Source organism: Brassica oleracea, chromosome C4, assembly GCF_000695525.1.
Source record: "Brassica oleracea var. oleracea cultivar TO1000 chromosome C4, BOL, whole genome shotgun sequence".
Classification (NCBI taxonomy): Eukaryota; Viridiplantae; Streptophyta; class Magnoliopsida; order Brassicales; family Brassicaceae; genus Brassica; species Brassica oleracea.
In genome coordinates this window covers 53370575-53392888 of record NC_027751.1, presented here as the reverse complement: position 1 = coordinate 53392888, position 22314 = coordinate 53370575, and the positions used below count along the sequence as shown (strand labels likewise).

The 22314-nt window shown below is 36.6% G+C and overlaps 5 protein-coding genes across 14 annotated transcripts; all 5 read right to left on the bottom strand.

The window, feature by feature from the left end:
* Positions 1–3840: 3840 nt before the first annotated feature.
* Positions 3841–5282, bottom strand: LOC106336849 (protein CURVATURE THYLAKOID 1B, chloroplastic-like). The gene is made up of 6 exons (XM_013775806.1): positions 5022–5282; positions 4828–4943; positions 4670–4756; positions 4522–4584; positions 4252–4289; positions 3841–4155 (listed from the first exon to the last, which is right to left on the bottom strand). Exons 1-6 carry the CDS (start codon positions 5161–5163, stop codon positions 4095–4097), a joined length of 507 nt encoding a protein of 168 aa, XP_013631260.1. The 5' UTR covers positions 5164–5282; the 3' UTR covers positions 3841–4094.
* A 900-nt stretch (positions 5283–6182) lies between these two features.
* On the bottom strand, positions 6183–8246 carry LOC106340018 (transcription factor bHLH70-like). 4 transcript variants are annotated; one of them, XM_013778886.1, is made up of 4 exons: positions 7773–8246; positions 6937–7473; positions 6582–6866; positions 6183–6503 (listed from the first exon to the last, which is right to left on the bottom strand). In XM_013778886.1, the coding sequence occupies exons 1-4, from the start codon at positions 7809–7811 to the stop codon at positions 6432–6434; spliced, it is 933 nt and encodes a 310-aa protein (XP_013634340.1). In that variant the 5' UTR covers positions 7812–8246; the 3' UTR covers positions 6183–6431. The 4 variants fall into 4 exon arrangements, with proteins under 4 accessions (XP_013634340.1, XP_013634341.1, XP_013634338.1 ...); XM_013778887.1 differs by having other exon boundaries at positions 7779–8246; XM_013778884.1 differs by lacking the exon at positions 7773–8246 and having other exon boundaries at positions 6937–7758.
* A 530-nt stretch (positions 8247–8776) lies between these two features.
* On the bottom strand, positions 8777–10593 carry LOC106342865 (metal tolerance protein 1-like). Of its 3 annotated transcripts, none has more exons than XM_013781909.1 (2): positions 10372–10593; positions 8777–10014 (listed from the first exon to the last, which is right to left on the bottom strand). In XM_013781909.1, the coding sequence occupies exon 2, from the start codon at positions 10011–10013 to the stop codon at positions 8868–8870; it is 1146 nt and encodes a 381-aa protein (XP_013637363.1). In that variant the 5' UTR covers position 10014; positions 10372–10593; the 3' UTR covers positions 8777–8867. The 3 variants fall into 3 exon arrangements, with proteins under 3 accessions (XP_013637363.1, XP_013637364.1, XP_013637365.1); XM_013781910.1 differs by having other exon boundaries at positions 8777–10018; positions 10374–10592; XM_013781911.1 differs by lacking the exon at positions 10372–10593 and adding an exon at positions 10096–10146.
* A 365-nt stretch (positions 10594–10958) lies between these two features.
* On the bottom strand, positions 10959–13693 carry LOC106337167 (two-component response regulator-like APRR9). 4 transcript variants are annotated; one of them, XM_013776222.1, is made up of 6 exons: positions 13284–13693; positions 12661–12822; positions 12431–12561; positions 11974–12353; positions 11434–11899; positions 10959–11369 (listed from the first exon to the last, which is right to left on the bottom strand). In XM_013776222.1, the coding sequence occupies exons 1-6, from the start codon at positions 13471–13473 to the stop codon at positions 11271–11273; spliced, it is 1428 nt and encodes a 475-aa protein (XP_013631676.1). In that variant the 5' UTR covers positions 13474–13693; the 3' UTR covers positions 10959–11270. The 4 variants fall into 4 exon arrangements, with proteins under 4 accessions (XP_013631676.1, XP_013631678.1, XP_013631679.1 ...); XM_013776223.1 differs by having other exon boundaries at positions 10962–11369; positions 11434–11887; positions 13284–13686; XM_013776224.1 differs by lacking the exon at positions 13284–13693 and having other exon boundaries at positions 12656–12808.
* Positions 13694–15182: 1489 nt separating this feature from the next.
* On the bottom strand, positions 15183–17399 carry LOC106337405 (probable RNA-binding protein ARP1). 2 transcript variants are annotated; one of them, XM_013776507.1, is made up of 7 exons: positions 17245–17399; positions 16874–17065; positions 16644–16779; positions 16363–16510; positions 16236–16272; positions 15815–16157; positions 15183–15738 (listed from the first exon to the last, which is right to left on the bottom strand). In XM_013776507.1, the coding sequence occupies exons 2-7, from the start codon at positions 17063–17065 to the stop codon at positions 15623–15625; spliced, it is 972 nt and encodes a 323-aa protein (XP_013631961.1). In that variant the 5' UTR covers positions 17245–17399; the 3' UTR covers positions 15183–15622. The 2 variants fall into 2 exon arrangements, with proteins under 2 accessions (XP_013631961.1, XP_013631962.1); XM_013776508.1 differs by having other exon boundaries at positions 16363–16504; positions 16874–17399.
* Positions 17400–22314: the final 4915 nt, after the last annotated feature.

The window sequence follows — 22314 nt, the reverse complement described above, 5'->3', positions numbered from 1 at the left end:
AAAAAAATAAAGTTTAATTTTTTTAACATAAATAGTCATTTAAAATGAAATACGATAAATAAAGATAAAATTTTTAAGTCTTTTATAAAATAAAACACAAATATATGAAAATGTGACATTTACTAAATATTTGTCAATTGAAAAAAAAAAACAAAAATAAACCCGCGCTTTGAAAGCGCGGGTCAAAATCTAGTTTTCTATTAAAGTGTATCCATATATAAGGATTTCATATAATTAATAAGAAAACAAGCTTCCAAGAATTAACTTAATCTCTAAGAGAGATTAGGTTAAAAGGAAGTAAGCTTTTTGGTTCATATCAGATTCCTGGCCAAATGTTCTGTGATTGGACTCTCGTAATCATCTCTCTCATCATTACAGCAGCAAGTTTCTGAGACCTGAGCTTCTGGTGAACACACAAAAGTTTGACTGCAGACATATATTAACAACCTCATCATTACCCCGCACCCTGATTCTTGATGGAACGCCACCAATGAAGGCAACTAGTTTCTTCGATTTCTTCACACAGATTCCAAAATGCCAGCTTGCGTAGTAATTAGGCGGTTGCAATGCCACCTTAGAAAATCCTTGTTGTAGGTTTCGGTGTACATGTATCCACGGGCGGTAAAGTGTTGTGTTAACAAATCAGCCACATGAGAATACATAACATCAGAGTTCAGATCACAGTCTATCCATTCGTAGGAAGAAGGAAGAGAGTAGGGCTCTTGTTTGACCTCGCTTGTGACTACAATAGGCCCATCCTCTAAAGTCAAGTCTTGAATATCACTCAACCTCTGCTTCAGAAGGACCTTCATTCCGTTTATCATCACTGTGGTCAGATGCTTGCTTTGCTTCTTCTTATTATCCTCTGCTTCAGAAGGACCTTCATTCCGCGTATGGGCGTGGTGAGACATCTAGTTTACTTTTAGGTTTGGAATTGGAATTGTAAAAGATAGATATGTTGGTTACAAAAAACACTTTTATGATTCATTTATTAAAAATTAATTATTAAAAATCTTGGTTATTTGAAAAGAAAGTAATAAATGTTTATAAGAAACTACATACTATATTTATAATTTATTATATGTTTGCACAATTTTTGAAGATGAGAAAGTTTGACTCCAGTTTTCAACCAGTGGTTGTAGAGGTAAAAATAATTGACGTTGCATGTCGATTCGAATTTCAACTTGTCAAGAAAGGTTCCATTCTCCATGATATCAGCAGCATCGAAAATATCAAACTTGTCTTTTTTAGCGATGATACGCGCATCTTTCATTAGCTGGACAAAGGGTGTCATTGTGGTTACATTGTAGAACGTTCTAGAGGATGAGATGACTCAGGAAAAAAAGAAGCAAACATTAACACATTAACATTAACACATTGGTCTTTGCTTTGTATATAAACCACCGGTTTTGCTGGAAGGATATATTCAATGGTGTATATATAGATATGGAGTTGGTCCCTTTGTGAACTTGGCTTCTTGAAGAAAGATTTGTTCCCCATGATGTCCAAGGCGATGAACGTGTAGAAGCCATTCTCATTAGCCACTATCAAGGCATGTCTCATAAGCTTCTGGATGGAGGTCTCACTGGTGACATGGTAAAATGAGCAAGCGAGCTTGTAAGGAGAACTATGCCTAGCAAAGAAGCTGAAGAAGTCTGTTACAGGATCGGTCTGAGGGTTTACCACCACATAGGTGTAAACAACCTCATCCCTTTGCAAAAACCAGTGGGTCACCTCTGCTTCTTCAAAGTGAGAAGAAACTTTAAATTGTCTAAGGTAACTCCTAAGAAGCTTTGTAACAGTAGGGACATCATGTGGTCTCATTTTCCTTAACCCAGGTGTTTGTGTTGCTTCAGGTAGTGATTTTTCGTTCTTCAATGCCCGATATCATGGTTGGCAGGTGACGCTTGGTGTAGAGCGCTCTGCAATTGTGAGATAAACAGCTTTGCTAACAGTGTCCAGGTCAACCTTTCTTCTCATCTCATCGATCATGAATGAACCAAATGCTGCATTTCCTGAGAGTCTTGTAAACACAGAGAAAATTTAAAGCCACTTCAACCACATCCTCACCTATTCGGATTTTGATAAATAAAAAGGTTCTTGTTTGACAAAAACTGTAAATTTAAAGGCAGTTTCTTCTTCTTATTATCCATGGTTATTTGAAAAGAAAGTAATAAATGTTTATAAGAAACTAGATACTATATTTATAATTGATTATATGTTTGCACAATTTTTGAAGATGAGAACGTTTGACTCTAGTTTTCAACCAGTGGTTGTAGAAGTAAAAATAATTGAGGTTGGATGTCGATTTAAATTTCTAACTTGTCAAGAAAGGTTCCATTATCCATAAGGATGATAAGCGCATCCTTCACTAGCTGGATGATAAAGATTATTTCTAATCCTTTATCAAAGTAGTAATTAAGAGTCAATCTAATCCTAAACATTTTTGATCCAAAGAGAATGCAGATTAATGCATAATCTAAGTGCATCAAGGTTGTGAAATTATATTATTCAAGTAACAAGACACAAGCAATAAAGTAACAAATTTCAATCAATTGATCAAGTAAGAACCCAAGGGCTTAAGACAATTGATCTAAGGTAATTGAATCTAAGTCAAAGTGTTAACTTCAAGCAATCACAAGTTTCTATAGGTCTAGAACACAAATAAAGATCAATCATTTCCCAAGGCAAATATCCCTATGCAATCATGAACTAAACATCAATTCTCATTGGTTTAAATCATTCAAGCATGCATTATATTCAAGTTTATTAACCATAGCATTCCTAACATCAAACCCCTTTGGTTATTCAAGCAAGAGCAATATCAAGTTTAGTCAAGTATTTTAACAAATACCTTGCAAGTATAAAATAGCTTAATATCAAGATAAGATTGATCAAGTCAAATCAAGCATTAAGAACACTCAATATGCATAGAAACAGAAATATCTAATCATTCAACACCTTAACTCTCTATTAATCACCCTAGATCTACGTAACCCATGGATTCAAAAGATAACTACTCACTAGTCATCATGATAGACTTTAAATCATTGAATGATTTAAGACTAATCATGATTAGTGATTAGAATGATCCAACAAACACAAAGGAATAAAAGGTAAAGAGATTAAAGATTGAATCTTTCACCAAAATAAGTTTGTGTTTAGATAGAAAACAAGATAATCTCTAAGATTAGGTTTACAATGTATTTATAACAGCTTAGAAACACAGGGGTAAAATAATAAAATGCTCTGATTCGAGCCATGGCCGAGAACACAGGTCCCGCGATCTCAGGTTGCGAAACTAACGGAATGGGTTTGTCGACGGCCGCATGCATCACTATCCCGCGAAGGATGGTTGCGGGGAAGGCTCCGTCTCGTCAACACTTGACCGCAGACATCTTCTTCCCGCGAAGGGAACCTGCGACGACACTGCTCCTTCGCAGCCAACACTTGGTCGCGGCTGTTGACTGCTACCACTCCATTCTTCATCACCTTTGAACGTTTATTGACTCCTTAGGCTCCAAAATCTGACTAGCACTTCTCCAAACCTGTAAAACACACAAATGCAATACAATGCATCCTAAACAAATTTTAAATGTGCCTAAATGATCAATTTAAGAATTAGAATGATGCTTAAAATCATTTAAATACACAAGATATCAATGGACAAGGGGTGTTATTGTGGTTACGTTGTAGAACGTTTTAGAGGATGAGATGACTCAAGAAAAGAGGAAGCAAACACTTTTTGATAACTAAAAGTTAAGGGAAAACTATAAAACATTTACACATATTGGTCTTTACTTTGTATATAAACTAAAATGGAGAAGAGACTTTGAAAACTTGAGAGGAATGAAATAAACATCTCATCATTGCAGTCTTGAGGAATTTACAACACTTTGACATAAAGTGGATGATATTTTGAGCTACAAGGAACACATAGAGAGAGAGGGGATGAAATCTACAACACTGATATAAGGAGGTGGTTGATATTTTGAGCTACAAGAAGCACAAAGAGAGAGAGAGAGAGAGGGGCATGTCTTAGATTCTTCTTTTGATTTTCCTTCATGAATGTCTCTCACACTTCTTCCTCTGATTCAGCTGCTGCTCCCTAATATGTCTCTGTATGTATCCTTGACCTTCTGAAACAGCACCTCCCTGAAACACGTTACGATAGAAAAATATGAGTTTCATATTTCTCAAAGAAAACACTAGACGAAACCAAATTATGTAATTGAGGGGAGATTGCTTGACCTGTCTGGTTTGAAGATCAAGTTCTTGTAAACGAACCACTGTGTTAACAAAACAACAACGTTTCAAAGGTTCCATTAAATAAAATGAACCAAGTCTTGAGATTCAATCAGATGAAAACACTAAATTGCATGTATTTCTTAGGATGCAGAGGACTAATCCTCAATCCAATCTCGTCTAAATCCTCAGAACAGGTTCGCTAAAATCTGGTAATGATTCAAAATTATACAACAAAGGCAAAGATGATACTCATACAGGTAGAAAGAAACTTACCCCAGTGTAACCAATGCCTACAAGTTCAAAAACACCGGGAAACAATGGAAGCCTGTCGATTGCCTGTTTCACCACCAAAAAAAAAAAAAAAAAAATTAGAATCAAACAAAAAAGGAAATTAAAAAGAGTTTTGAAGATGGAAAGTGACCGAGATGAGGCCAGTAGATCCCCAAAGAGCCACCAAAGCAGCAAATGCGAGAGAACCAATTGCATACTTATCCTCCACTTTCTCCCACTGTCAACAAATCAAAATCCAATTCACTTCATAGCAGAGTCATTTAAGGGTAAAAGCAAAAGTCTCTTTACAGCTTCTTGAGCGGTCTTGACGATTTCCGGCAACTCTGTAGTCTCAGCTTCGGCGGTGACCGGAGCTTCAACTTCAGTAGCTCTCGTCAGAACGTTCCTCCTCGCAATCTTCCGACCTATAAAAAAGACAAAAGCCATTTTTTAAAACTCGGAATCGGACATTAACAATAAAAAAAAAAAAAGGGGAAACGGACAGCAAGTAGTGGACTGAAGCGGCTTAGGAGGAAGCATCGGAAGTGAAATACACGACGGAGAAGAGAAGGAGGCTTGTCCAGGAGGAGGAGAAGCTCTAGAGTTGATGATCGTCGAAGAGGAAGAGATTGAAAGGGAAGCCATGGCTCTCAACCCAACAAAAATGTTTATTTTGTTCGAAACAAATCAGAAGAGGCTTATTATTAATATAATTATCTTTGAGATTAATGGAGGATCAGTGTTGAGTGAGAGAGATATTTGATATTTCTTTTTTGGAGGGAGATATGAGCAGACGGGGAAAGTAACCATTCCCACCACTCGTTTTGGGTTTCCCGATCAGGATAGTGCTGACGTGGCGTACGTACAGGCCATCTTGGAGCTTTCATTTGGATAGAACTGTGATTTGGTGTTGTTGCCTGAGTTTTCGAAAAACATATGTAGATACATTTCAATATTTTCCAATGAAGAAAACATATGTAGATACATTCCAATATTTTCAACATATGTAGATACATTTTCAATATTTTTCAAAATCATCACGTCTATAACTGGATTAATGTAACATCTTTTTTAGTAGTTAAAAGAAAGAAAAAAAATTGTTGACCCAGTAAAACCACTGAATAATAATAATGACAAAAGAATTCATGTTACTACTAACTACAAAACTCGATTTTACGGTTTTGGCAGAAAAAATTCGATTTTCTGGTTTTGACGGGAAAACTCGATTTTACGGTTTTGGTAGGAAAACTCGATTTTCTGGTTTTGGCAGGAAACCTCGATTTTGCGGTATTGGCGGAAAAACTCGATTTTGCGGTTTTTGCGGGAAAACTTGATTTTGTGGTTTTGGCAGGAAATAAGTTTGCGGTTGAGGCGGAAAAAAATGTTTTTGCGGTTTTAGCGAGAACACTTGATTTTATGGTTTTGTCAAAAAATTCGATATTAAATTTTAGAAACCCTAACTTTTTGTGACCATTGGACCGGCCGCATCCACATAGTCCAAATCCATTAACGCCCATTATCCATTGGTCTTGTGATTCTTGTCCATTTATAATCCCCATGAACAAATAGGTGTCACCAAAATAGATCCATTTATATTTGGACATGGATAACCAATGGTCAGCCCACCCATTTGACAGCTATAATTGCTACATTATTCAAAGTGAATTGCTAGCTAGATGCTCCTTTCTTTTTGGTTTTTATACATAGTTTGATTGCATGATCCATCCATCACCTTAAAAAGTTAAGGGTAAAAGATTGCATAAGAATAATTCACAACTCTTAAAACAAACGTCAAACTTTATCAGGTGGGGCCCAATTCTGCAGAGTACCCTTAAACTAAAGTCAAAATGCCACCATGCTGAGAAGAAGACTCCACCTAAGTCCTAAAACCAAAGTTACAAAATAACTTTTAATCAACAGTCGAATATCTGACGAACCGCCGCCGTTATCTCATCGGCTGATCCCAAGTTGCAAGCATCTTCCATCTGAGGAGAAATACCAAAAAAATGTTTTTGAAAGATATGTGTTTTGTTTTCTTTGTTTCATAAGTAGTTATTTAGTACCTTGAGGTTGAAGGAATAAGCGATAGATGCATTGCACGGAGATGTCACATTGAGATGAAGTACAGTTAGTCCAAGTTTCTCTAGCAAAAAGATTGATCTGACAAGTTGTCCTTGTCTCCTCTGGCAGCACTGCATTTTGAGATTCACATGTCTCTCCATCACTGTGGCATCGATTATCAGTTTACTTGTTTGTTGAGTTATCTTCTGCGCTTCAAGGGATTGCAAGTGTTGCTCGAGGATCTTCACGAAGTCTATAGCGCCTCCTACTATTGACGCTTGGTCTCCCTATGAACAACAAAACTATGTTAAAAAGCTTTAACGTTATTAATAATATAAAGGTTTACTATATTTATACCCTAAGGAAGTAGGAAGATGGAATGATAGAGCGGAGTGAGTTGAGATGAACGTTCATTTGGCGTCTGCGGTTTCGTTCAACCGTTATGTGTGTCATTCTCTGGCTCTCAATCTCTTCTCTATTTTTCATTGGTTTGCTTCTTCTTCTCTTTCTCTTCTCTCTGCTCACTGATGCTGCCAAGTTGTTGTTTCTGAGCTTGCCTCTTGAAAACGCATTGTCTACTGGGTTTAGCTGAAGTTCTTGGCTTGAGATGTCTTCATTGGTTCCTTCTAAAAGTGAGTTCTGATAGTAGTGGTTGGTTTCTGAGTGGATCGGTGAATGTAACTCTGGAACTTCATGCGGGAGATAGTTTCCTAGAATGTGTGGGTCTTTGAAGGACAAAACCGAAGAAGGGTCTTGTAGTATTTGTTGAAATGGAAGTCTTGTACCTTGCAAGGTAAGATTTGAAGATTGATCTTCCTCAAGAGGAAAGCTATGATCCTCCGCAGATGCTTGAACTTGTAGGCTTCTTCTCACATTCACTTTTTGATCCAACAACTGCAAGAAAAAGGAGGTACCTACCAAGTGAGTGAGAGAGAATAAAGAAACAATTGAAATCTGGTTATTCATCTACTGTAGGGTGGTTTGGTGAGTGGGTCAGTAAAGAGAAAGAAAAAATGGAATGTTTCAAAGAGAGGTAATTAATCAGCTGAGATCAGATTTGTTAGTGTTTTCTGTATAACAAACATCCACAAGCACTGAATGCAACTCATTAAGGGAAGGAGTAAATAGGCTCAAATAGTTGAAAAGAAGAAAATAAAATAAATGAAAAACGTTCCAAACTGAGATAAAGATACATTTACACAGAGCTTGTTTTGTCCTTGTATCCTCTCCATTACAAAGCTGAGAGACCTCCCTCTATCTCTCTATCTCTCTATCTCTCTATCTCTCTTGTTTGTTTGTATCTCTCTTAAAATAACTGTGAGGCGTTTTTAATGAAGTAAAAAAAAAACAAGATAATCATGTACTCGCTTCTGAAGCTAAGGCCGTTAGCTTTATATAGAAGTTCTTAAATTGTTATGAAGCCTTGAAGAGAAAATTGGAACTTGAAAGTGAGAGATAAGAGAGGAGAAAGGGAAGTAAACAAAGAGGTAAAAATAAAGACCAAAGAGATGACAACAGATGTTTGTTGAAGAGCAAAGAACATGAGAGGATGGAGAGAGAGAGAGAGAGAGAGTATCTCTGACATAAGAAAGGTCCCTCAAAGAAACATTATTGGCTTTGGCAGTTTTGTCTGGCAGCAAAGAGACAGTCAGTTGTGGGGGGTTTTCGTTAATACATACATGATGATGATGAGGAAGAAGAAGAAGAACATTGAACCTTTTAAAAGTCCAAGGAAGCGTTTATACATTCATCCCCTCAACGCGTGAATTCTGGATTCTTATCTGTTAAGCATACAAGTGTTGATGCCTTGGCTTCAAGGGTACTAACCAATGTTTGTCTCTAAAAATATCTTTATTTTTCTTCACTCATATTCATACTACTGTGATAAAACCAGAACAAGCCTAAGCAACTTAACAACATCCAATCTTTACATAGTCCTTTTTAAAATAATGCTTATAAAAGTACAAAGCTGATGTAACTTACGACCTCTTGTTACCAGACTCTTAGGACAAAACGATGGCCCCACTTGTGACAAATCAGATCCTGCTTCTAACACTATTCACAAGCCCTGTGAACTCCTAGGATAATTGAAAGACACACACCTAATCTCACAACAAGTTGAGATAAACGTCTCTGTTCTAAGCAAGTTGACATATAACTATACCAATATACCTAAAGCATGAAGAACAAGAGAAAGTGGACAAAAAACATAGAAAACTTTATTGATTTTATCATCATGTCAATGAAAATGCTTATACAAAATACTCTTCAGATGTTTGATTTGCCTTTTAGCGCTCGATTTGTATAGTGACATGACTGATGTTATACTCCCTGCGGATGTAATCAATGACCTTGTTAAGCACCATATCAGCATCTGCCTCTGGCCTTATATTGACGTGGCAAGCAAGCAGCACTTTCCCCACCGTGATAGCCCAAATGTGAAGCTCATGAACAGCCACCACTTCCTCCATCTCCAGCAAACCCTTCTCCAGCTTCGTAGCGTCGATCTCTCTCGGCGTGCTCTCCATCAACACCTCAAGAATGCTTCTGATCATGTTGATGGTCGTCCCCAAGACAATAACCGAAAAGACAAGCGTGCAGATCAGATCAACTATCTTCCACTCCGGTTTGTACCAGATGATGCCTCCTCCAATCATAACGCCAACGCTCTGGATGGAGTCCCCAAGGACATGGAGGTAAGCTCCTTGGACGTTGATGTTCCTCTTTCTCTTCTCTGATTTCTCCAGCAACTGCTCAGTAACGTCTTCATCCCCATGAGCGTGATGATGCTTGTCCTCTCCATGACCATGATGGTGATGATGTGTGGTAACAGTCACCCCATGACTGTGATGATCATGACCATGGCTATGACCGTGACCATGATCATGTCCTAACAGAACAGCCATTATGATATTCACAAGCAACCCAAAAGCAGCAACAAGGAACATAAGGAACCCATTAACCTCACTAGTCTCACTAAGAAGTCTGATGATAGCTTCATAGACAAGTATACCAGTAAGGAGCCAAATGAGCTGGATGGAGACAAGAGCTCCCAAAATCTCAATCCTGAAAAACCCATAAGTCTGCCTCGGCGTCGCTTCCCAGCCAGCAGCCCACAGGGAGAACAGGGAGATGGCAAAAGCAGCAACGTCAGAGAGGAGATGAGCTGCGTCGGTGAGTATAGCTAAGCTGTTAGCTTTGATGCCACCGAAGACTTCAACGGTCATGAAGAGAAGGCATAGCACCACGGCGATGCAGAGCTTGCGCATGGAGGCGTTGCGTTCTTGGGCGTCGCCGGAAGCGTTGTTGAGATCTGAGAAGCCGCAGGGGGCTTCTCCGCAGGCTTTGCTCGCCAGGGTTGTTGTGCTTTCTTCAACGGATTTGCCTGGATTGACCTCGATGATGTGGCAATGTTGGGGGCTTGAAGACGCCATTCTGAAAATAAAAAAAAAAGGGATGAGACAAGAACAAGAACAAGAAAAGCAACTTTATAATCTAAAAAAGAACAAATCAGACATGGATGGCACTACTAGTCATGTAACAGGAGGAGGTTCTACTAGCACAAACACATACTAAAGAATACTAATCATTATAATAATTAAATAAAAGTATGAAAGAGTCACAATCAGACCAATTCCAGATGTGACAATGAAGAATCTAGAAACCCTTTCTTCAAGTTCGATCCCAAATAATAATAACAAAAAGGTTAATAGTTTAAAATGGCAGCGTGAAGAAGAATCCTAACAAAGTAGCAAACACAGAGGGAACAAAACGTAAAAGAAAAGAACTAACCAGAGAGAGAGAGAGTCGGGAGGCTGAAGTTGCCGGTTTGATAGATTCACTACTCCTCCTCGCCCTTTAAAGAATGTCAAAGGAAAAGGAAGAAGCCTTTTATAAATAAATAAAAGTATTAGGGCGGCCACGAGAGATAGAGATGGGCAGCTTCTCTTTTCCTTTGTCTCTCCGGGGTCCCTTTTTATTCTCTCTCTTATCCTTGTGTCCTCCTCCTTTCCAGATCTCTCTATTCTCAATGGTTTTGTTTTCTTCTTGTTTCTTTTCCACGGTCAATTTTATATACACGTGGCATCGCCACTCTACTTATTACACCGTAATTATTGCTCTCCTGTCTTTCTGGCACAACTTTACTAATCCAACCGAATGATTGGTCGGGGCTTTTTAATTACCTGGTTTACTCTCAAATGATTGGGCCTTTTTAGTGGTTTTCCACCCTTTATCAATGAAATAATTTTATTGGTTCGAAGAAGAAAACAAATTGTAAAAGTAGCATAAATACAAAATTGGAAAAATGCTTGGATTCATTGAATTGAATCACAATGAAAATAATGTCCAAATCATATACTACCCATCTAAGTGGAAAAAAAGAAGAAGATAATATTGTGGGATCTTGATAGTCCTCTTACATTAAATGCTAAGTCAATATGGAAAAAAAAACTTGCAGAAAATCTGGAGTTACGGTTTAACGTAGCTTTGATCATTCGCAGATAATAGAGAATTGGAGATGATCCATCAAGTGGAATAGTTACCCCAATTTTCTTAGATTTGCTGAGAACTGAGAAGTAACACTGGAATACAAATAAGCCACACTTAATATTACAACACATCTAAAAAAAAAAAGTCTCTCTAACTGGGCCTTTTACTGTGGGAAACTTCTCTTGTTGGGCTGCCAGGCATTATTTAGTAGTAGACGCATCTGAGTTCACAGCACGCACGAACTGGCCTTTCACTCTTGGACGCTGATCTGCTAGCTTCTTCCTGCTCTCATATCTTACCTGCAGTAATCAACATCATCAGTTTTTCATCTTGTAATATAGCAAAAGCTTATGAGTCTCTTACCTTTTTACCAAAGCATCGATCTTTCTTCTTCATCCGGAACTTCATCAGCGCAGCTTCTCTCTCACTCTTGCGTTGCTGGGCAGTGCCACCACCTTCACCTTCTTCTTCTTCCTCCTTTGCTTTCTCTCTTGTGCTGCTGCTCCTATTTTGTCCTCCTGCTGTTACTGTGCCCTCGTTGGTGCTCTGAGAACCAACTTCCACTTCCTTGCTCGCCTTCAGGCGGTTTGATTCTACTGGAAAGAGAGATTCTTGCTTCCCGGACTGAAGAAACTGGTTCTGTCCGCTTACGCTTGATGATCCAATGTTCTCATGGTTGCTGCTCGTTGTAGCGCTTCCGTGATCACATCTTAACAGCTTTTCATGTGATTCGCTTGGTGTCTTGGGCTCAGCTGAACTACTTGCCTCTACAGCAACAACAACTGCTTTCTCTCCTCCTGCCTTCCCGTTCTCGTATCTGCACGTTAATCTAATGCTATTCATTAAAACACTAATCTATAACTTGAGAGACGTTATATAAAATTTGCAAGCAAGAGCACAAACCGTGAGAAGTCTGATGCATCAGAGAGGCTAATCTTCTGATGCTTGCTTTCATCTTGGTTCTTCTCCAAACTTCTTCCAGAGCAAGATCTCTTCAGAGAAAGCCCAAGCTCGGGCCCAACATGCTGCTCACCGGTGTTGTCTCCGTAGAAACACTCACTCCGTTTGTCTATCCCACCGATCAAATCCATTGTCACATCAAAAGATTCAACCACCGGTTTGACATCCGCCATCAGCTTATCCTCACCGTTGTCGCTGATAGCCTGAGAACCACTTCCATGATCAGAATGATATCTTGAATCTGCACAAGTTTCATCATTGTCTTCAACGTTCTGCTGCGAAGCTGGTAAGCTAGGACCATTAGCAGTATGATCACCACGCAACTGATTCATAACCAAAAAAAAATTATTACAAGTCCGTTCAAGCTTAAAATTAATTCAACATAACGAAATGAACTTACAGTAAGTCGTCTCCAGACATGTTGCCATAGATTCTTCAACTCGTTTTTCCTCATGGGCTTAATCAAATAATCAGCAGCACCTCTAAGCATACACTTCAACACCATCGTCATCGAATCTTGCGACGACATCACTAGAAGAAAACAAATAAAATCATCAGAACAACAAAAAACTAAAGAGAAAGCTTTTTTTTTTACAAAAGAACGGACTTAGGGGATCACCAACACATTACTTATGACAGGGATGTGCTTGCAAGCTTCATGCTCCATCACCAAAGCGAGTAGCGCAAATCCGGATATAGCTGGCAAATCCAGCTCCGTTAGTATTAGGTCAATGTTATGTGTCTTCTCCTTCAGAGTCTCCCACGCAGCTAAACCATCGGAGACGGCCACAACTGTTTCGAAATCAAAACAAGACCCCAGTTTTAATATATAACAGACAAGAACATACTTGTAACTACAAAATTAAGACATAAAGACCGAAACTTGAAACAGATTTAAGACAATGAACAAATAATTCACAGACAAGAACATAATACTTGTAACTTCAAAATTAAGACATAAAGATCGAAACTTGAAACAGATTAAGACAATAAACAAACAATTAACTGACCGAACATACTTGTAACTTCATAATTAAGACATAAAGAACGACACTTGAAACAGATTTAAGACAATGAACACATAATTAATTCACAGACCAGAACAGACACTTGAAACAGATTTAAGACAATGAACAAATAATTCACAGACCGAACATAATACTTGTAACAGATTAAGATTAAGACCGAACATACTTTTGAGTTCAAAATCAAGACAAAGACGGAAACTTTGAAAAACAGAGTAAAGCAATGACCTTTGTAAGAGCATTTCTGAAGAAGGGCGGTGATGATTTGGCGAGTTGAATCATCGGATTCGACAAGCAAAACCCTAAGCACCGTCGTCGGAAGATACTTCTCCCACCGGACAACCTCCGATGACTTGCCTCTGCTCATCATCGTCTCCATAGTACCTTCGTCGCTGCTTAAAACCACAACCTCCCCCATCGATCTCAGAACAGAGAAAAAGCAGAACTTTCCAAAACAAAACAAAAAAAACTGAGATTTTAGATCTTAATTCGCCGAGAGGAAGAAGAGAGAAAAGGTATCTGATTATTGTAGCGAGGAAGAAGAAGAAGAAGAAGGCAAAGAGGTATATTATTATTATTATTAGTATCTAACTTCACAGCCACTCAAACTCTCGCCAAAATATCAGACGACTTCTATGCTTTTTCTCTGAGGACAACGGAGAATAGCAATAAGCAAATCTAATTAACGGTGAATAATCATGCGGGCCTTCTTTGGGCTGACGTGGCTCGATATGGGCCATTATTTTGATCTTTCCTGTATCGTGTTTGATTCGGTGGAGATGGCGTAGCTCTGCTTCCCAGGTCCACATTACACGTGTCGTTATTGTATACTTTTGGGGATATCTAGTGGTTATGAGGATGACACGTGGGGTTCTATTTTATTTGTGTGGCTAACTTTGATTTTAGGGATTTTGATTGGTTTCAAAAGTAGATATTTTTCTTTATCTTTCTGCAGCATTTCAAATTAGAGTTTCAAATTAGATATTGACTTAAATATTATTAAAAAAAACTTTGGAATAAAAAATGGACCCATCAGCCTCAATATTAAATGCCAGCATTGATTAAGTCATATATTTTGTGGTGTAAATTTTATATTTTTTTGTGTGGAAACAAGAAGAGTTCTAGAACAATCTATAAACTTTTTCTTTGAGTCGAAAAATGCCCCATCAAAGTTAAAGCAAAACAAAATATCTATTGGTCTATGATATGGACAGTTAATACGTAATAAGCAACTCACATATGCCTAACTTGGTTAGATATATCAGGCTATAAGCTTTTATGCCTAACTTGGTTACCCATATGTATCACACATGTCTACAGTACCAAACTTAATGGCTTTGTTAAAAATTAGGCCTTGCATGTATTAAAGCCCATTAGTTTGTACATTTAGGCTCTAACTTCAATGGTTTAACTGAAACCCAAGTCTGACTTTCACATAAGTTTTCCTTGGCTATATTTTCTTTGGTTGTTTCAAACAATTTTTTTTTTCAAATAACTTGTTTCTGTCCATTTTCTAATTTGTACTTGCAGACAAATAACATTATGTTGTATCTGCCAAAACATTCTCATAAGTTAATGAAAACCAAAACAATCTGATGTATATATGTGTGTTAAGTAGGTGCTGAGTTTCTTTCAAAGTTGTTTAAACAATAATAATCGTGAAATGGTATCCACTGGCAAAGAAAAAGATCCATCTTTCCCAACGGTCTTTTGTTTTTTTTTTTTGAAAGAATGTTAAATTAATTCAAACAAAAAAGTTGTTTTACACTTTGTGTTACATTGGGATTGATTTTTTCATAAGATCAAAGCTAAACATTTAATGATGGTTTATATAATCATAATGAAGAACAAGAACAAGCAATGAGATTTAAAGATGTTCCCAACGGTCTTTTGACCGGTACTTTTGTCTTCATAAGATCCCCTTTGGAATCCAAAGACAATGATCATTGTTACTTTGATACTATAATCATGGTAATTCAAATTAATCAATTATAAAGTTGAACATTCTATAAAGCAGAGTAGTTCATATCATCTACAAGTTGACAAAAAGTAGAATATTCCAGCTGATATTAAAGATGTTATCATCTAAAAGTTTATATAATCATAATGAAGAACAAGAACAAGCAATGAGATTTAAAAGACAATTTCAAGAATTACAAATGTGAAAAAGAAAAAAAAAAGATTTCAAGCTTATCCGAAGCTTTAAAATCATGTTTGGGTTCAGAAGAAGACATAAAATATTTCTTCTGAATATGAAAAATAAATCCCCAAATTAATGTAATGTTGAATGAGGCTTTCTGCATCAATCCAAGAATCCAGAAAAAGCCACCAATGCCTTCTCTTTGATTCTTTAACCTAAAATGCAATATGAATCATGAAAATAAATAAAACAATGAATGTGAAGGATGGTTTCTGTTTTTCTTCTTCCTCCTCCTAGGTACTAATTAAGATTCTAGAAAGCTAAAAATGATATGAATAAATGTTTCTAGCTAGAACATGTTGGAGAGATTGATCATGAGTTAGTACACAATGAAGTAGTCCCTTTGCTCTGCTATTGTAGTACTAAATCAATCCTCTATCTTGATGGATGATGATGTAATTACTTCATGACCATCTTTGTTGCTAGCTTCAGCTTCTGCTGTTGTAGTAATTATAACAACTGCTTTTGTTGCAGTTGTTGCAGCTAATACAAAACAAACAGTAAAAAATATGAATCCAAAACAATGGTTTCAATCAATATTTGAGTTGTGAAGTCAAACCTGAAGTGGAGGTTGACAAAGAGGAAGAAGATGAAGCTGAAGATGCTAATGATAGAGCCAAAGAGGTTGGGAGGGAGAGGATTGGTGGTGGAGGAGGCTGGGAACTGAATTGCTGATGAGGCAAGTAAGGGTATTGCAAAAGAGGAGGAGGAGTAGTAGCAGTGTATTGAAAGCTGAAACCATGATGATGTGTTTGAGCTTGAGCTTGATTGCTACTTTGTGCTGGATTGTACTGAGGATAATAAGGATAGTAGCCATGGAACATTCCTGTTGATCCCGAAGATGGAGGTCCCATATATGGAGAATACTGTTGTCCTCCATAGAGATGATTGTTGTAGTAATTCTGCAACATAAGAACATCAACATTCAGTGAAACTGAAAAATAAAATCTATATTGAAAGATGAATGAAATTTAACTAACCATTGGGTACATTCCCTGTTGAGAATAACCAGAAAATCTGAAGAAAAGAAAACACAAACAAGAATATAAACACACACACACATAAACAAGATGGGTTGTTGTTGATGAGATGATTAATTATACTTACCCGTAAGAAGAGTAAGGAAATGGGAATTGACCAACGTGTTGTTGTTGTTGATGATGATGAGCCAAAGCAGAGGAAGAAGAAGAGCCTCGAAACTGAGGAGAAGGAGCCACTAATCCTGCTCCTCCTGGTGACCTAAATCTCCCTGTTCCTACATATCAAGTTTCCTCTTTCGCGTGTTAATCAAGTAACAAAAAAGATCTAAATATGATATTTTCTGTATAACCCTAAAAGCTAGTTAACTAGATGTACCATTACATTCTAGAGAGAGAGAGAAACAAAACCATGTCTAGGAGAAGTAGGAGGACGAGGTTTGTGAGCACCAAGAAAAGCAAGATTGCAATTAGCTCTTCTTCCATCAATCACAGGATTCATATTCTGACAGGCTCTCATAGCTGCTTCCGCTTCCATAAACGTCACCTGATCAAACAAATAAAAAAAAAACATTTAGGAAAGAAAATAATAGCAAACTCGTTTTTATATAAAACTTATGTCAAGAAGAAGAAGAACATACAAAGCCATAGCCTTTGGATCTGCCAGTGTTCTTATCGGTGATGACGACAGCTTCTACTATTTCACCAAACTGTTCGAAGTAACGTCTCATTGTATCTTTCTGCGTCTCCCATGCTAATCCTCCAACGAAGATTTTCGTCAGCTTCGTATCGTTATTACCACCTTCCATCTGAAACTGTCTCTGCTGAGCCATCTGATTAATTATTTCCCCCAGAATCAAAACTTAAGTTTTTAGTTTTTACCCTTTTTAAAAATCTATATGCGATTTACAAAAGGAAAAGAAAACTGTAACTTTTCCCCTTCCAACAAATTAAAAAAAAAAACTAAACTCTTTGTACGAGAAGAGTGAGACCATAGAAGAAGAGTAGAAACCTATGTTTGTGTTGATTGAAGGAACAAAAGAAAAGAGTAAGAGAGAGAGAGAGCCAATGGAGATGGAGCAGACAAGAAAGCTGCTAGTGGGAACCCACGTCAATGGCTAAAGAGAGAAGCAAGTTGATTAGAAAAGCTTTTTCGCTGTATATATATTGGGTCCGCTGCACAAAACATCTGCTTCGCTGTCTTCAACCTCCCTCTCTTGAAATCTTCATATTCTTATAAATAAAATAAATGCTTTTTATTATAGATACTATATTACATATATCTGTATTGTATATGGATGATTTTTTGTTGTTGTTGTGGGTCTTCACTTTCGGGCACAACCTTCTAAATAATCTATTTTCTTCCATTTTAAGATTTTCCGGCTGCTTTGCCAACAATTCATTCAAACAATTAAATCGGTTTAAGTTCAAAAAAGAAAAAACAATTAAATCGGTAAAACAAAATCAACATAAAACATACAATTTTGAGTACTTCATGAAAGTTAATTCGCCATTGTATTTTGTATACGTTTGATTGCAAAATTAGAAAAGAAAATTATTACATCACTGAAATTCATCCATATATGATACTTCCTCCGTTTCAAATTAGATGTCGTTTTAGAGCAAAATTTTCGTTTCAAGATTAGTGTCGTTTTATGATTTCAATGCAAAATTTATTAACTTTTTATTCTAATATATTTTTCTATTGGTTGAAATCTGGTTAGGTGTATTGGTAATGATGTTTTTATCTAGTAAATAGATAAACTTAAATGTTTTATTAATCTTCTATAACGACAAGTAAAATGAAACGGAGGGAGTACTTAATTAGGTTTTTCAATGTGTTAAAATGAATCACTTATCAAAAACAATAAGATAATTATAGGGGCAAATCTCCAAAATAGCATATTTCTAAGTTTATATCACAAAAATAGCATTCAAAAACTAAAATGACCAAAATAGCATTTTATCTTTTCAAAAATTTAAATTTTTTTATTTTTCAAAATTTGAAATCTTATCCCCAAAACCTCACTTCTCAACTCTAAACCCTAAACCCTAAACTCTAAACCCTAAACCCCACCCCTTGAATGCTATTTTTGTGACTTTTGGCCTTGAGTGCTAGTTTGGGAACAAAAATTTGATTTAGTGCTATTTTGGTCTTTTTTCTCTAATTATAGTTCTTAGGAGTTTTAACCGCACAGAACATAACCAAGGCAGGTTGTCCTCCTCAAATCATCCCAGCCCTTCTCAGACACTACAATTCCTACCACTTTTTTAAATTAGCTTTATCTTTTTGTATAATACTATAAAGTCTCTTAGTACTCTTTTTTTTTTGTTATTCGAATGATCAGAGCCGCCAAATTCAGTACTAGTATTAAGTATTAACGGTTATTGTGGAAATACATGCAATTTAATGTTTTATTTTTTCTATATTATAATAATCTAAAACATCTGGATTGTCCCTCCGTTTCATAATACTTGATGTTTTGTAATAGTACACAAAGATTAAGAAAATTACATTTCTCTAGAAAAATATTTTAAAGATATAATTTTAAAATCAGTTAGCCAATTATAAAAAAAGACTGTAAAATCTAATTGGTTGAACAGTTTGCAATAAAGTTAAAGTTAACTTTAAAATCTCAAAACTTCCTTAAAATCTCAAAATTTCATGTAAATTGAAACAAAACAAACTTTCTAAAACATCATCTATATTGAAACGGAGGGAGTATGTTTTATTACCGCTAATAGTATTACTTCTAGTGAGTTAATGTTGGAGCATAATATAAGAAAGTGCATATTATGAGTTATTTTGATGATGGATTGTCGCACTATAGATCCCCACATGAAGGCTGCAAGTTACAGGCAGGCATGCACATGCATGTTTGTGCTCGGCCACTTTCCAATATTATTATTATAAAAAAGTTAGTTGGATCTTTTATTTTTTCACTAATTGCACAAGATTACCGTTAGATGGATCGCACTTTTTCATCCAACGGTATAAATGATTATACTTTCTCACGCGTACGCGGTCCCTCCTGCATGCGATCATACTGATATGTTAATTAACGCGTGACGTGTCCAGCGATTTTGTTTCCTTAAAGTCTGAAACCCGTTAGAAATGTTGATTGGTTTATTGTGTCGTGGCGTTTGAACGTGACAGCGTGTGATACGGATTCCGTTTGCTTTGACCGTCAACGCTATTGTGCCACGTGATAGAATATTCCTTCGCAGCAAATTGGACTCTAACAGATACTAATTACTGGACTTAAATCCATCTGTTATATTACATAGCCTGAAGCCCATTTAATCAGTTTTCGTGTGTGTTAAGCTCTTTATGCATGCGTCACACCAGACCCGTTGGCTAAAGGCCCGTTTATGACTTCATTCGTACACTACATTTCTATTAGGTTTCAGATTCACTGATTAGTTATCTCTTTATCCCTAAGATCTGATTAGTTAAACAAACTCTAGTCAAAGTCATATATTTAGTTCGTTTAGTTAGATTTTTGGTTTGGTTTCAGACTTTCACTTGTGTTTAATTTGCTAATAGTCTAATAGACTAAAATAAAGAACATTCTAAGTGTAGATGGTTCGATAAATGGGATATTAAAATTTGAATACTAGATGAAATGTTTGATTGCAACAGAAAACTATGATCACCAAGAGATCGATCAAAGTTTGTTTTGGATTCAAATTAAGTTTTTATCATAAACTAAGCTCCCAACTCTTTTGTAATACTAAATCCATATATATTTTTAGTTATATGTAAACATAGATGGTTATCCTGATCATTCAACTTGAATGGTTACTAAATTGTTTAAGTTATTATAAAAATTATCTTAATGAAGTTTTAATCCATTCCTAAAACAAACGTGGATCAATTCATCTGATAAACTCTTTCAGCAAGTTTGAAATATCTCACTGAAATTTTGTAGTGTTGTAAATTATTATGATGTCTCAGATTTTCTATCAAATTCACTAATTGTGTATCATTTTCTGATTTTTATAAATCTTTTGGTATTTAAATTATTTGTAATAAATGTCTGCTCAGCATAAAAAACTTGAAAAACTTCCTCAATAATTTCAATATGTTTTTATAATATTGTACAGTCCAATGTTTTGGCCACGAAGCTAGCTTCTAATGTTTGCTTATGAATATTCAGATATCTAATGTGTGTCCAATTCTATAGTTTTTTTTTGGTAAAAATGTTAAAAACCCAATTCTATAGTTGCACGATATCGACTTTCATGAAATGCACATCTGATCATCAAACGGTTCACGCCTTGACCAGAATTAGCTAACCGCTGTGCTCTAGCTAAGGACACCTCTTTATGCAAAAATACTAGTTTTGCCAGCATATGGGGACACAATCACGACGAAGAGACAAATATTCTATAACCATCCATTGGGTGGTCATATAAAGAAATAAATGCAGCGCATATAATAAGCTGAAATGTCATACTACAACTTTAAAATATCACATATTAATATTTAAAACATGTTTGTATTAAAAAGACAAAACACAACAATTTGACAACCCCGCTGGCCACACGGCGAACCCTGGTTCGAACTCCGTTGGCCACACGGATATGGGCTATTGCTTTTGGCTCATTTGAATGCTCAGGAGAGAGTCTATCCGTGGACTGTACCTCCATCCGGAGGTTAGGTCTGTGTCTTTAATAGATCCGGGTTTAATCTTTTTCTCAAAAAAAAAACAATTGGACCATGCATTGTTCAAATTTTAAATTACACGATCGTATTATTTTATTTGTAAAAATGATACGCACCTTCCTCTCATGCATGCAATTAATTAACACGAGCTCGCCAAGAGATACCAATACGTAGAAGAACACAAATATTAGACGACAAAGATTTTATTAAAAATCTAACAATGATTCGGAATCTGCTTTCTGATATTTTATGAATTTGTATGATTTTAGCCATTTATTCTGGTACATTTTGATCATATAGATTAGGATTTAGTCATTCTTTTGTTGCATTTTGCATACATGAGTCTTTATTAAGGGCTGGAGTGTGCTATGAAATTATTGGAGGTGTTTAGAGACATTTGTGGTGCAAAAGGGTGAAAGATGAACATGGATTGAGGTCTTAAAGATATCTTATGTTGCTAAGATTTTGGGAAGACATAGTAAATTGAGTTAGCTTTCCAATGGAAGTGGTTTCAAGTCGTTTTGAGCTGTATTGGAGGAGTTATGGTCGATTTACTAGAGGCATATCAATCCCAGCGCGACCACACCAAAGCGGGTTCGACCACCCGCGCGAAGCTAGTCAGCTACCCTTCCTTCCCGCGGTCGATCCAGCGCGGGTTGGTCAACCCGCGGTCGACCCAGCGCGGGTTACGCAGACCGGGTTGGTCGACCCGCGCGCATGAACTGAACCTGGGCGGAGCGGCCCGTTGACTCAACCTACCCGCTCCAAACCCTTTTCTGGGTGATTTTGATGATTTTTTATGGGCTTTTCAGACTTGTTTATGAGCCCAGTAGGGTTTTTAAGGATCATATAAATACCTTGTAGCTCCAAAAGTTGGATCTTGTCTCATTTTCTCTCAAGACTTTGTCTAAACTTGTAAAAGCTTGAATCTTTTGATAATCTAAGGAAGTACTTCATCTTATATTTGTGTTTCTCTTACTCATTAACATGATTAGCCTTGATCCTTACATGGGTTTAAGGTTTCTCATGGAGATTAGTGAGTAGTGACCTTGTGATTCATGGGTTAGATAGATTAGGGTGATTAAGTGGATATTTATGATGTTTATTGCTTGATTAACATTGTTCTATGCTTGCTAAGTGTTCTTAATGCTAGATTAGACTTGATCACTCTCATAATTTAAATTTTATAATATTATTAGTTTTAAATTTCTGATTTTTTAAATTTATTAATATCAAAAAATATATTAAAATGCAAATCCGACGAACTTTGGGCGTCGGAATATACCGACGGACAATGGTCGTCAGAATATACCGACAAACTAGGTTCGTCGGTATATTCCGACGAAATGTGGTTCGTCGGTACATTCCGACGGATATATGTCCGTCGGTATATTCCGACGACCATTGTCCGTC

Bases quoted from the DNA above. Each gene is read 5' to 3' on its own strand.
- LOC106337405 (XM_013776507.1), bottom strand. From the start codon at position 17,065: ATGGCTCAGCAGAGACAGTTTCAGATGGAAGGTGGTAATAACGATACG. The intron at 16,273-16,362 runs GTAAGTATAATT...TCTTTTCTTCAG, and splicing joins TTTCCTTACTCTTCTTACGG to ATTTTCTGGTTATTCTCAAC. The intron at 15,739-15,814 runs GTTTGACTTCAC...GTTTTGTATTAG, and splicing joins TTTGTCAACCTCCACTTCAG to CTGCAACAACTGCAACAAAA.
- LOC106340018 (XM_013778884.1), bottom strand. From the start codon at position 7,545: ATGAATAACCAGATTTCAATTGTTTCTTTATTCTCTCTCACTCACTTG. The intron at 6,867-6,936 runs GTATAAATATAG...TGTTGTTCATAG, and splicing joins CATCTTCCTACTTCCTTAGG to GGAGACCAAGCGTCAATAGT. The intron at 6,504-6,581 runs GTACTAAATAAC...ATTTCTCCTCAG, and splicing joins CTTATTCCTTCAACCTCAAG to ATGGAAGATGCTTGCAACTT.
- LOC106342865 (XM_013781909.1), bottom strand. From the start codon at position 10,013: ATGGCGTCTTCAAGCCCCCAACATTGCCACATCATCGAGGTCAATCCA.
- LOC106337167 (XM_013776222.1), bottom strand. From the start codon at position 13,473: ATGGGGGAGGTTGTGGTTTTAAGCAGCGACGAAGGTACTATGGAGACG. The intron at 12,823-13,283 runs GTCATTGCTTTA...ATTTCGAAACAG, and splicing joins TCAGAAATGCTCTTACAAAG to TTGTGGCCGTCTCCGATGGT. The intron at 11,900-11,973 runs GTTTGTGCTCTT...GAATAGCATTAG, and splicing joins GATGCATCAGACTTCTCACG to ATTAACGTGCAGATACGAGA.
- LOC106336849 (XM_013775806.1), bottom strand. From the start codon at position 5,163: ATGGCTTCCCTTTCAATCTCTTCCTCTTCGACGATCATCAACTCTAGA. The intron at 4,944-5,021 runs GTCCGTTTCCCC...TCTTTTTTATAG, and splicing joins GCTTCAGTCCACTACTTGCT to GTCGGAAGATTGCGAGGAGG. The intron at 4,290-4,521 runs GTAAGTTTCTTT...TTGTTAACACAG, and splicing joins TAGGCATTGGTTACACTGGG to TGGTTCGTTTACAAGAACTT.